The sequence below is a fragment of the Ananas comosus genome, linkage group 1 (assembly GCF_001540865.1).
Source record: "Ananas comosus cultivar F153 linkage group 1, ASM154086v1, whole genome shotgun sequence".
NCBI lineage: Eukaryota > Viridiplantae > Streptophyta > Magnoliopsida > Poales > Bromeliaceae > Ananas > Ananas comosus.
The window spans coordinates 22,094,255-22,106,920 of NC_033621.1; the positions used below are offsets into that span (position 1 = coordinate 22,094,255).

Here is a 12,666-nt window from a genome sequence, read left to right on the forward strand (position 1 = left end):
TTAAACCACTAATAATTTAGTGCAAAGTGCTGTATCAATCATGAGGTCTAAAGTTCGAGGTTGTCTAAAATTTGAGATTATTTTATGGGCGCGCTCGGTTCGCGCTGTGAAAAATTACTTGGAGTAAAATGATATTCGAGAATCTTATTCCTATTCAGCCTATTACTAGGAATATAGTATTTCGGTGTTTGGTTCGTACGATCATATTATTATTTAAGATTACAAAAAATATATAATTTATTTATTTATTTTCTTAATTAATTTAAAATAATACTATAAAAATATTTCAACATCTTTTTAGAAAAGAGAGAGAGAGAATATAGATTAGAAAGACAAAGCATAATTAAAAAAAATAGGAAGAGAAATAGAGTCGAGATTAGATAGAATGAGAGAGTTGAGATCTTAGAAAAAGATGGGAGAAATAGCTTAGTTTAGAGCGAGAAAAAGAGTTGAAGTTTAGAGAGAAAAAAAGATAAGTTTACAGAGAGATATGAGGTTAGAGTGTAAAGAAAAATAATACCAACTAGTCGGCGGGTAAGAGATCAGACATTATAATTACCTGAATCCATTAATATAAGGATATCCACCCTTCCTCAAATAAATGAGATTAGTACTTTGGGATGCATCTCATTCCCAAGTAAATTCAATATTACCAACTAGATTACTTAGGCTTAGTTTGTATTGAGGCCTATCTAACGCTATTAGATAGAATGGAGTTGAGGAAAAAGCATATAGGGATATACTTCTGTGTTCTCCTGTGGGACTGTAGAAAATATATTGTAACCGACTCATCGCGATATGCAGAATGCAATATTAGGTACGGAAACAAACAGGGTATTTTTCCAAGCTACTTTCTCACCGCACGGTCCGCACGTAACGAAATCTCCCCGCAATCCCAAACGAAGCCTTAGTGAGTTTAGCCAAACACTGTCATATTTTTTTATTCCTATTGGATTACTAGAAATCTTATAAAGATAGCGCGAAACAAACGCACCCTATTTGTTAAAAAAAGAGAATAAATAGACTTGGTCTCGTTCCATCACGTCGGTCGAGAATCAGAACATAAATTTGATAACTAAAGAGGCCATAAATATAAGCACAAATTGTTTCATATTATCTTATATAATATCTTCTTTAAAAATATTTGATAGTATTAACTAGTCCCATTTATAATTCACTTCACGCCCTCTATTTGATAGTATTAACTATAGGAGTCTAGGTTTGGGAGACCGGTCTATGGTGGACCCGGTGTTTGGAATCGTTGTCTGGCTCCACGCGCCGGTCCAAACCGGACACTTTACACCTGAACCAGGGCCCGATCGACGACGCAAACCCTAAAACTGCCCCATCGCGCTCGTCGATGCGAGGGCGAAACGCCCATGGAAGAAGACGCTGTGCTCTGCGATGGAGCTCGCGAGGAGCCTCCAATGGCGAATCTCGGTTCGCTCTCTCTCTCTCTCTCTCTCTCTCTCTCTCTCTCTCTCTCACGCGCGCGCGTGCGCACACACACATGCCTAATTTTTTTCCAAAAATGGTTTGAATCGGAAGAAGCAATATGAGCTTAAATTTGGACCTCGATTTGTTTGGACGAGATTAAATTTCGTTATGGATGGTTGTAGTTGTAGTGGGAATCCCTCAACTATATGTCATTTTGAAATGGACCGTGAACTAATCTTTCTTTTTTTTTTTTTTTGGAGTTGTTCAAATCAGTTAAATTTTGTGTTATATCAAATTTAACAGCTTTAGTTGTTAATTGTTAACCAAAAAGTATGGTTCAGTTTGCTGAAAAGTGGTTGTTTTAATTTGAATGAATTATAACTCAAATTGAAAGAATCAAAAAGAAAATAAAAAGTTAATTTTGGATGGTGGGGTTGTTTATCAAATGGCCAAGAGTTGAGGGGGTCTCCAATCTCCATACGTGCTTTAAATGTACTCAAATATTAGCTGATTTTTCCCCCCCTCCTAAATCTATCTGATTAAGTTGCTTGGCACGTTTGGATAATTCTTAAAGAATTTCCTTTTTCAAAGTAAAAACGAATTTACAGAGCAACAAGCTGAGAATTTGAATTTTGGTTCATTTATTATTTTACCGTGGCATTAACTTGGACAAAAACATCTTCTTTAGCTCCTTTGGTTTACGAAATGCCTATTAGGTATAGTGGCAAAGTTTAAGATTCAAATTGAAGCAAAATTTTATACAATAGTTGAATTGTTGACGCTTTTCCAGTTTTGAATCCTCTAAAAGAGAAACTGGACAACCCTTGTGAATTTTGATCTATTTGACCCATTTAAGGGGCTTATTGTTGGATGCATGCATCTTCAAATCTGATATTTCATTATTTTCATTTACCTACTGTGTTGTTTCATTTTACTGCAGATTTTTTTGAACACAAACTTCAAGCATTACTTGAAGGCACACCATCTAATTTTGAGGACTGGACATCATTAATTAGGGAGGTCGAGAAAACTTCACCAGTATGTGGCAATTTCTTTGGATATATCCGCTTGTATAAAATTTTAAAACGGTAATTCTACCAGTGTAATTATCTAAACTTCGACCTTCATATCTTGTATTCACATTTTGTTGTTTAGGAAAGAGAAATTAATGTAATCTTTGAGCTTCATTTAATAAAAAACCATTGGGAATTTTTTTTTTTTTCTGATCTTCCTCCCTGATTAAGGTTTGGCTTATCTATTTGGACTGTATTTTTGGGTTTAGTAGAAGTGTCTGAGACTCGATTTTGCTCCGCTCTTCCTTTGGGACGCCTATTAAATAGCATTCTTTAGGAGAGTACAAATGTTGTATCATGTTTAAGATGGATAACTTTGATTGGTTTTCTGTTTGGGTGCATTGAAACTCTCACTGCTTTCAAGTAAGTTATCACTTGTCTGCGGCACCTTTTATACAGAAAAACAAGTGAATCTGTAATTTATGCTTCACTGAACCTCGTAAGACCTTCTGATTTTATGCTCAATTCTTCTTTTCTGGAAAATAATTAGTGACATTTACATATATACCTGAAAAATAAGACTTTTGCACGTGTTGTATGTTATGTATGTGTGTATATATCCTATAGAAATTTCTTTTGGCCATATTATTTCTCCACCTCATGTTGTTATATGGCCCACGGACTGCTGTGTCGGCCTTTACTTTGTGCTTTCTAATAGCTGATATTGTCATATGTACTACAGAATGATATTGGGGTTATCAGCATGGTTTACGACGCCTTCTTATCAGAGTTTCCTTTATGCTATGGTTACTGGAAGAAGTATGCAATCCACAAGGCACGCTTATGTTCGCATAAGGAAATGGTTGAAGTGTTTGAGCGAGCAGTTCTAGTGGCAACATATTCTGTTGATCTTTGGGTTAGTTATTGCAGCTACGCTATGCTGTTGTATGAGGACCCTGCTGATATTAGAAGGTAAACTTACTGAACAAGGTTTTAATTTAGTAGTAAGTATTGACAGTCACCTTCCTAATTGGTTGTCATTTCCTTAATCTACTATTTGGGCAACATGGAGTGCATGTTCACTGAACCATAAATGTAGTGGAATCATTGTAAAAAGTAAAAAAAAAATGAGAGAAATTTATTCAGAGAGCATATTATAACAAAAAAAAATAAGTTAGTTAAAGGAGATGACACAATTAAGGGCAGATAGGAAATTAAATCACTAATTATGTCAAAAATTATCTTGAGAGCCTCTGGAAATGGAGATTTTTATTTGATATTCACCACTTTCTTATCATCTTTGAATATCTATAGAAATGTTGCTTTAGCAAAAGACCTAATAGGTGATGAAACAAAGAGCACTTAAAGCCATTATTCATGACTATTTCAGACTTTGCTCTTTTTCTCTTCAATGATCTCTTTCTTCCTATATTAAATTTCTCTAACTTCTATGAGTAGTTATAATTAACACTTGCGTTGTTATTGCAGATTATTTGAGAGAGGCTTACATTTTGTGGGGAAGAATTATTTATGCCATCTCCTGTGGGATAAATATATTGAATTTGAATATTCTCAGAAGCAATGGAGTTATCTTGCCAATATTTATATAAACACCTTGCGATTTCCCACAAAAAAGTTACATAGCTACCATGAGAGGTACTTATCAGTCTTTTACTCTCTATTAGTTACACTGAAAGAATGTAAGTATTAATTCTGAGAAATAATCTCTTTGCATTATTGCTTGCTTAGCAATTCAATATCCTTTGCTGGAACTTGGTTTTTTCTGCACGTTAACTCATTAATGATTGTTTTGTGCTACTGAGTTTCTGTAGAATCTCTTTTAGTGGAACTGTGCAAAAAATGCACTCACAGATTTTTCATCAAATTCTCCTCAAAAATGGTCTGCTGAAGCTGAAGTAAATCTGCAAGTTAGAGCTTTTGCTTTTAAGCCTAGCAGATCATTTCATAATCCCATTGCAGCAGAAGCTCCAAACATTTGGTTTGTCGAATGCCCTGCTGTTGCTAAGAGTAGAGAAGCTGCTTCAGAATTGCCAAGCTCCTAGTTGTTCACTTGCTTTGCAATTGTGCTTCTAGTGTGTGGCATCACCATTTGATTTTAGCTTTTACCTAAGTTACTTTATCATTTAGATTTTGCTTAGAGATGGGGATCATGCACATCAATTTCAGCACTAATCTCATGTCCTGAGGTTGAAATTAATGAAACATAATCAGGCCATACCAGATCCTTGCTGGCTTCAATACTTTTTTGTTAGCCAAATTTAAAATCCTAAGTTGGACTCTCACATACAGTGGACTGCATAAAGCTCAGGGGAACCTAATTACTATTTATATATTACCTTTTTTACTTTTATTCTGTTTTGAAACTTGAACCTGAAATGTCGCTCAGCTTCAAACGCTTTATCTTGTTCACAATGTCTCTTGTTGAACAAAATAAAGGCCTGAAATGTTGAAACTTGAACGTGACATGTTGCTCAGCTTCAAACGCTTTATCTAGTCATCAATTATCTGCAAGATTCATTTTGAATCATGTTTTTAGCTAACTCTCGTATTTAATGTCTGAAAATTGCTATTTGTAGCTTATCTTAGGTGACGATGAAGTCCTTGTTCCCTCATGTTGAATTGTTACTGTTTATCTGGAGCCTGAATTGTTATTCAAATTTCAACTTGGTATTGGTTATTGTTATTTATTGTTGAGTTGTTTTTTAATTTGCACTATCCTGCACTTCCGTCCGCTGGCAACTGCATCTTGGATAGGATTATATTCTAATTGATTTGAAAACACCATATTTATGTTTAAAGTTGGAAAATACTACCTTTGGACCCTTATTTTTTATTCTTCTGTGTTAGCTTTCATCCAGGATTACATAATATCACTGTGATGAGTGTGCTAGATGAATATTGCTGTTAAACTAATGCTCCAGGTTTAAAAAGCTGGTTGCCCTGCTGGAAGAGGAGGTGGCTAACAGGAACACAAAAGGACCAGAAAAAGTCTTGTCAAGTGGTGAAGACAAAAATGAAAAAGATGGTGAACTTGCTGATAAATCAACTGAGATCAGAGACCTAATGAATCGATTAGAAGATCTTCCTGGGCTTGATGCACTTAAAAAGTACATATCAGCTGGAGAGCAATTGTATAAAAAATCTAGTCAAATGGACAGAGATATTAGTTGCTTTGAGGCTCGTATAAGGCGCCATTATTTCCATGTAAAGCCACTTGACGAAATTCAGCTTCAAAATTGGCATCAGTATCTCGATTTCTCAGAGATGCAAGGAGATTTTGATTGGGCATGTATTGTTCTACTTTAATTTTGTGCAGAACTTTTACATATATTCCCCTGCAAAATCAATAATCATCTGAAATCTGAATTTTCATCTACACCTCTCAGATATGTAGTTCATTATGAAATGCCCTTACCTGAAAATTTAGAGTCATCTGATTCATGGGGAGAATTTGGTTTTGCATTTGAAAAATGTTGTCTAAACAGTGTTGATGTTGTAAATAAGAAGGTACATATGTACACAATTTAATTTTTTGAAGGCCATATATGAAAATTCTGATTTTACAGGGGTATGTATGGAAGGATTTCCATTTTATTTTGATTACATCTAAGATAGTCTTTTTTCAATGGCAGACCGTAAAACTTTATGAGAGATGTTTAATTCCTTGTGCTAGTTACCCCGAGTTCTGGATCCGCTATGTGGAATTTGTGGATGCTAGAGGTGGTCGAGAAATAGCAAACTATACTCTTGGACGGGCATTGTCTTTTTTCTTAAAGGTACAAGTACAACCTTCTTTGAGATCGTTTGAACCATCGTTTGAACCTAGGTTATGATCTTTTGAAGGACATAAAGGATTAGATATTTGTCTTTTATTGTATCTGTATTCATAAATTGATACCCTATTTTGAGAAAATTGCGTAAATATCCTTAGTTGCAGAAAATCAGAACCATCCCTCCAAAGTTTTAATTGCCAAATATAACGATATAAATTTAAAAACTTTACCAAAATTGTCCTTTATCTTTTCTCTTTAATGACTGTGCTACCATTAGAAAAAGTCATTTTAAGTTATTTTTTATTCCTTAACTTTCGTATTGAATCTCGTAATGTCATTTAATGTGAACTCTAAATCCTAAAACTCTTCCAAAAAACAAAGAGATTTTCCAAGGGCATAATGATTCCGCAGACAATAAATAGAGGTTAGCTGATGGTGGTCAACTAGCAGGGACAAATTTACAAATTACTAAAATGCAAAGGGATATTTTTTTCATAGTTAAAACTTTGCAGGGACAAATTCATAATTCCCAACCTTTACAAAGGGATATGTGTTTAACTATATTTTTCTTTTTGTTACTGTATGTTTTAATCAATCAGAGAGTTCCAACTTTCCGAATGTACTGTGCTATGTTCAAAGAGCAAATTGGTGATTTTCCTGGCGCTCGTACACTATTTCTTGACAGTGGGGCAGATCGGGCATCTGATCTCCTTGCAAATGTTAACAGAGAGGCAAATATGGAAAAACGCATGGTACAAGAAATCTACATCATGCTATTTGGTTGAATTAATTATCAATATGGTCACAAAAAACTAGTTTCCTTTATCTTGCAGGGTAATGCGGAAGCAGCTTATAAGATATATGAGAAAGCAATTGAGATGGCTAAAGAAAAGCAGAGCTTGCAAGTTATCTCAGCTCTTTATGCAAATTTTGCTCAGTTTACATTTGTGGTACTGATCAACAACATTTTCTTCCACAGATTTTGATAATTTAGTTTGTTCCCTGATTCTGCTTAATTTGAGCGTTCAATTAGAGAATCCTTCTGCAAGCTCCTTAAGAGTGCATGAATGAACTGTTGCAGTTTGTCTACGTATGAATGGTTCCCCCTTTATATATTAAGAAGCCTTCATCCAAAGTTCCAATTGTCATAGTATCAATATTTGTGTGTCAGATAATAATTTATGTTCTCAATTTCATTAGGTATTTGTCATTTCTTAAATAGACATTTCTATATATGTTGCCATTTCTAATATTTAACGCCTTTCCTTTTTCTATAGGCTACTGGAAGCATAGATGCTGCTTCTGAAGTCTTCTGGAAGGGAATCCGACAATCACCATGCAAGACCATAATAAAGGTCTTTTCTTGTTCATCAATGAAAATACTGTTATTGCACAGATTTCTCCTATTGTATTATTATTTTTTTAATCTATCTGCATAACTGTTTTGAACAACTAACTTGGTGTGAACTCCCTTTCTAAACAATGCAAAGGTACCATTATTGTATATTACAAAGTAGGCAAGCAATATATATATATATATATATATATATATATATATATATAGTCCGGCTACTATACTATTGATAGTACCAAGCCTTTGGTACTATTGAGTTTTCTACTGTTAGAGTCTACCCTTTTGATCATTCCAACCGCTTAGATTATACTATCTAACCAACACCCCTCAACCCTAGGGGACACTAGATCCTAACTGCGCATCCTTTCATCCAACGGCCAAAACTCAATGTATACAAGGGCTTGGTACTATTGATAGTATAGTAGCAAATTATATATATATATATATATATATATATATATATTATATAATATATAATAGGTTGGGCTACTATACTCTTATGAGTATAGACTTCTTGTACTCATAAATTTTTACCGTTAATTGATGGAATGTGTGTTAGGATGATGGTGTCCCCACCTAGAATGATGTGGTCCCTAGGGTTGAGTGGGGTAGTTGTGAATAGTTATGATCTAACTAGTGAAAATGATTAATGAAATAAATCTAAGGTCGAAAACTATTAGTATAAGGGAACCAATGACTCATAAAAAGTATAGTAGTCGACTCTATATATATAATAGAGAGAGAAGAGAGAAGAGAGAGATTGAGCTAGAATACTATCGTAGTAAACGAGCCGTTTTTCTACCGATTTGTTTTTCGATGATAGAATCTTCCAAATTGACGATCGGCTCGTTGAACATGATCTATACACTTGAAGTGTTTAGAAAATCAATTTCAAATCTTTTTCGACATCATTTGCCTAATCGATCAAGGGTTTCAAATTTTTTTTAATGGTCGATAAGAGGCGTTTTCTCGTTTACCGGCGTAAAGATATCCAAATCAATTGAATTTTTGTTAGAAAATTCTTTAAACTATTTAAAACAAGATCTATACTCTTGATCTTGATTACAAGACTCCTATCATCATTTTTTAAAGAGTATTCATTTTCAGCCATTCATTTTTCTGTTCACTTGATGGATAAAAGAACAATATCGAAAGTGCGTGAAATTTGATTTCTAGGTAGTTTAAATGGTTTAGATCATATTTAACGGAGCCGATCGTCAATTTGGAAGCTCTATCATCGAAAATAAATCGGTCGTAAAACGGCTCGTTTACTACCGATAGTATTCTAGCTCAACTCTATATATATATATATATATATATATATATATATATATATATCATTTAAAGCCATCTTTTCAAAAGAGAAAAAGAGCATATAGCGACAAAAAGAAAAAGATGTCCAACAGCATATTCTAATCTTCTGGCTTGTGCCATTTTAAAATTGTTAAGATGGAAAGTGGAAAAAAAAAGAGTATCCTAGGGTAAACTTAGGTGGGGAATTGCTTATTTGACTTGGTTAATTCATTTCTCCAAAAGCTCATATTGAAAGCCTAATTATTTGGAATATCCCAAAAGATTTCCAGAATGACAATGCTTACGTGTAAGATTAAATTTTTGTCATGTCTGGACCTTTGTTTCTGCTCAGTATATTAATTAAATTAAGTTATAATTGGATTTGAAACCCCTTAACCTCTCTAGCTAATGTATTACCACAAATCAGATTGTTCTACTTAATTGTCTGTCTCTATCTTTTTCCTTTTTACTAATGTGAGCCTTTTTGTGACCAGGGATTGATACAATTCATTGGCACGCAAGGAGGGGCAGAACAGCTACCCAAATTAGATTCTATTATAGCAAATGCATTAACTCCGGGATCTGATGTATCTCATGTTTTAAGCTCTGACGACCGAGAAGACATTTCATTGTCATTTTTAGAGGTCAGATGCTGTTTTATTACCCGTTGTAGTTATATATTTTATCAATTTCTCCATGATAGAAATCGATAAAACTAGTTTTCATATCTTTAGTGGACTGTTTTGCTTCTTGCATCTCTGTGAATTTAGCTTTCCTATTTTCTTATATTGTATCTATAAATCTGTCTAGTATTATATGTTTCTGGTTTTCATTTCCACAAGGACATTGTTATTATTAGATTAATTAGCTGTATTTATTTTCTCCTACAGTTTGTTGATCGTTTCGGAAGTATTCAAGAAATTAGAAAGGCATGGGCTCGACATACAAAACTATTTCCACACGTAGTGAGGCATGTATTTCAATCTAATACGATTAAAAAAAACTCCAGGGACAAAAATGAAGAGGAAGGAAATGGATCTTTGATTGCTTCTATTCGTGCTTCTTTAGGTAATGGTAGTTCTGAACATATAAGTAAATTTGAACCTTCACAAGAGGTCAATTCTGAAGTGCTATGTCAGGAAGCTAAAGACAAAGAGTTCCAATTAGAAAAAGCCCAAAGCCCTGAAGGGATATTAAAAGAACAAGTAATGGTTCTGGCAATACAAGATCAGCTTATGCCGGAAAATGCTGAACCAATTCGGGAGGTTGGTGAACCTGCATATGAAAATCATGATTTGGTTCAAAATGTAGAAACGTGTTCAGAAAATTCGGAAAAAAGAAACCAAATAAAACCAATTCCCAGTCAAGAGTTTGGCAACAAATCAAATTCACCTGGAATTGGCAATCTGTTGACTAGTTCTTCACGACTTAATACACGCAATTTCGATCTGGTCATGTCAAACGACAATAATTCTCCTTTGGAAGAGACTGTGAGGTTAAAAAAGGATCAGCTTCAAAATAAGGGTGATATTTTGAAATCAAATTCGTCTCCTTTAGCGAACATACCTAAAAATTCTAGTCCTTTACATCCAAACCCTATTTCTCCTAAGGCAGAGAGAGAGGAACGACACAACATTGGTTTATATCCTCAAAGTGCCAATCGGAATTACAGTGCCCAAATTCAAGCTTCACAGCCGCAAGAGGCACAAGATCATCATCAAAACCCTAATTCTGGAGCTAACCCTCAGATGCCAGTATCTCAAGGTTATCCACCGCAAACTCAAGCTTGGAATTTAAATCAAAGTCACCACCAGGCTTCTGCTTGGCTAGGGCAAAGTATGCAGCAGCAGCAGCAGCAGCAGCAGGGCTTTGTTCAATCTCAAATGAGTAATGAACAGTATGCATATCTTCAGAGTAACCCAGAATATGCACGCCTCATTTGGCAATATTATCAGCAGATGTATTACTTACAGCTCCAGCAGAATCAGCAGATGCAGCAGAGTTTTCAGCAGCAGCAGCCTCAGGCTGAACAACTGCAGCAAGAGCACTTTCAGCAGAACCAGCCGTCAAGTCAGCAACAGCATAATCAACCAGAGTCACAACAGGATCTATCTTCGCCGGGGAATAAGCAGGACCAAGAACAGCAGCAGCAACAACAGCAGGCGTCACAGTTTCAGCAGCAGCAGCAGCAGCAGCAGCAACAGCAGCTTCTCTACCAGCAACAACAGCAGCAGATGTATCTACTGTTTCAGCAGCAGCAGCAGCAGCTGTACATGCAGCATCAGCTGCAGCAGCAGCAACAGACACAGCAGCAGCAGCAATCACAACAACAGTTACAACAGCAGCAGCAATCACAACAACAGTTACAGCAGCAACCACAACCGCTGCTCCAACAGCAGCAGCAGCAGCAGCAGCTGTTACTGCTACAGCAACAGCAGCAACAGTTCCTTCAACTACAGCAGCAGCAAATTGGTTCATCAGGACTCCAGGCTATGAACTACAATTTGTACTATCAGGTGCGCTATGTTGTTAGAATGTACTAGTAAGTGGTAGAAAGATTTGCACTTTAAATGTCCTGCTGAAACTGATCCCTTGTCGGCTAAAGATGGTCAGTTTTGGCTTGTCCTGATATTTGGTATTATGTTATGGTGGAAACTGGTAATGTTGATCCAAAAGTCAATTTGGCAAAAAGGATTGTTTTAGCTTGTTTTTATCCAAGAATGGTGATTTAGGTAATAAGTTTTGGCTAGAACTCATATTTTTGGCCAAACTTTATGATTTTTGGCCAAAACCACTGTGTACACATGTTAATACATGTGCAGATTATTCTCTTATATTTTTTGGTAAGATACATATTTAGGGTAATAAAATGTAAACCTAGTCCACAAATGACATTATCCCCCAATTGTTGGTCAGTGTAACATACGCTCCAGTATCAGAGGATCAACTGAAAGTAGTTTCATCTCACCTGGGGAAAGCTCATGCCCTCCAACTGCTTATCTCACCATAATTCTAGTCAAGTTTTTCTTCAAATTTCTAGAAACCCGAAGTGTAGTGATGCTGGATTGAAATGTATAGGCTAATTGAGGTGATACATATGGGAGGATTATGAAATCAAGGAGCATTAATGGAGAATGTCTCAAGCCGCTAGTTATACTTTGAATAGTTTTTGGAAGTTTCATTTGAGCATAAATTTTTTCTAGAGTACCTTTTCAATACCTCCAATTGCATTTATATTTCTTTCTTTCCTCTTATATTTTAAGATCCATGACGGAATTGAGGTTATTAATCTTCTTACATCATGCATTTTCTTCCTGTTTTGAGCAGCAAAATTTCCCTGTAAACTATCCAAACAACCAAGAGCAGCGGGAGCATGGTCCAGAAGCTGAAACATCACAGGTAGCAGTTACTACTTACGACATGTTACGTTGTCAATTAAGGTCATGATCATTTATTTGGCCAGGCTGGAGCTTGTGGAGCATTGCTGTTTGATTAGAGTTGCTAGTCTCCCAACAGCTCCCTGCTGCAGTAGAAGCAGCAGAAACTTCACAAATGGAGCTTTCTGTGTTCATGGTTTTGAACCTCACCTCAGCTTCCTGCCGTGGGAAAAGCTCTTTCTGAGGCCAGGATAAAGGCACTTAGTATAGCTTGCAGTAGCCTACTCTTTTTTCATGGCTCATCAGTTAATTCTCATGCAAGCTAGCTGTTTGACATGCTCCTTTCCAATATTTTTTATATCGTTGTAATTAATAACCCCCTTCATACCAATATGCTT

General features: G+C 35.6%; 1 protein-coding gene across 1 annotated transcript; it reads left to right on the top strand.

Annotated features, from left to right (window-relative positions):
* LOC109714397 (pre-mRNA-processing factor 39-like) lies at positions 1,298–10,085 on the top strand. Its single transcript, XM_020239010.1, has 12 exons — positions 1,298–1,440; positions 2,378–2,475; positions 3,193–3,422; positions 3,939–4,106; positions 5,393–5,756; positions 6,104–6,247; positions 6,844–6,996; positions 7,078–7,194; positions 7,522–7,599; positions 9,386–9,535; positions 9,782–9,861; positions 9,960–10,085. The coding sequence occupies exons 1-12, from the start codon at positions 1,380–1,382 to the stop codon at positions 9,961–9,963; spliced, it is 1,647 nt and encodes a 548-aa protein (XP_020094599.1). The 5' UTR covers positions 1,298–1,379; the 3' UTR covers positions 9,964–10,085.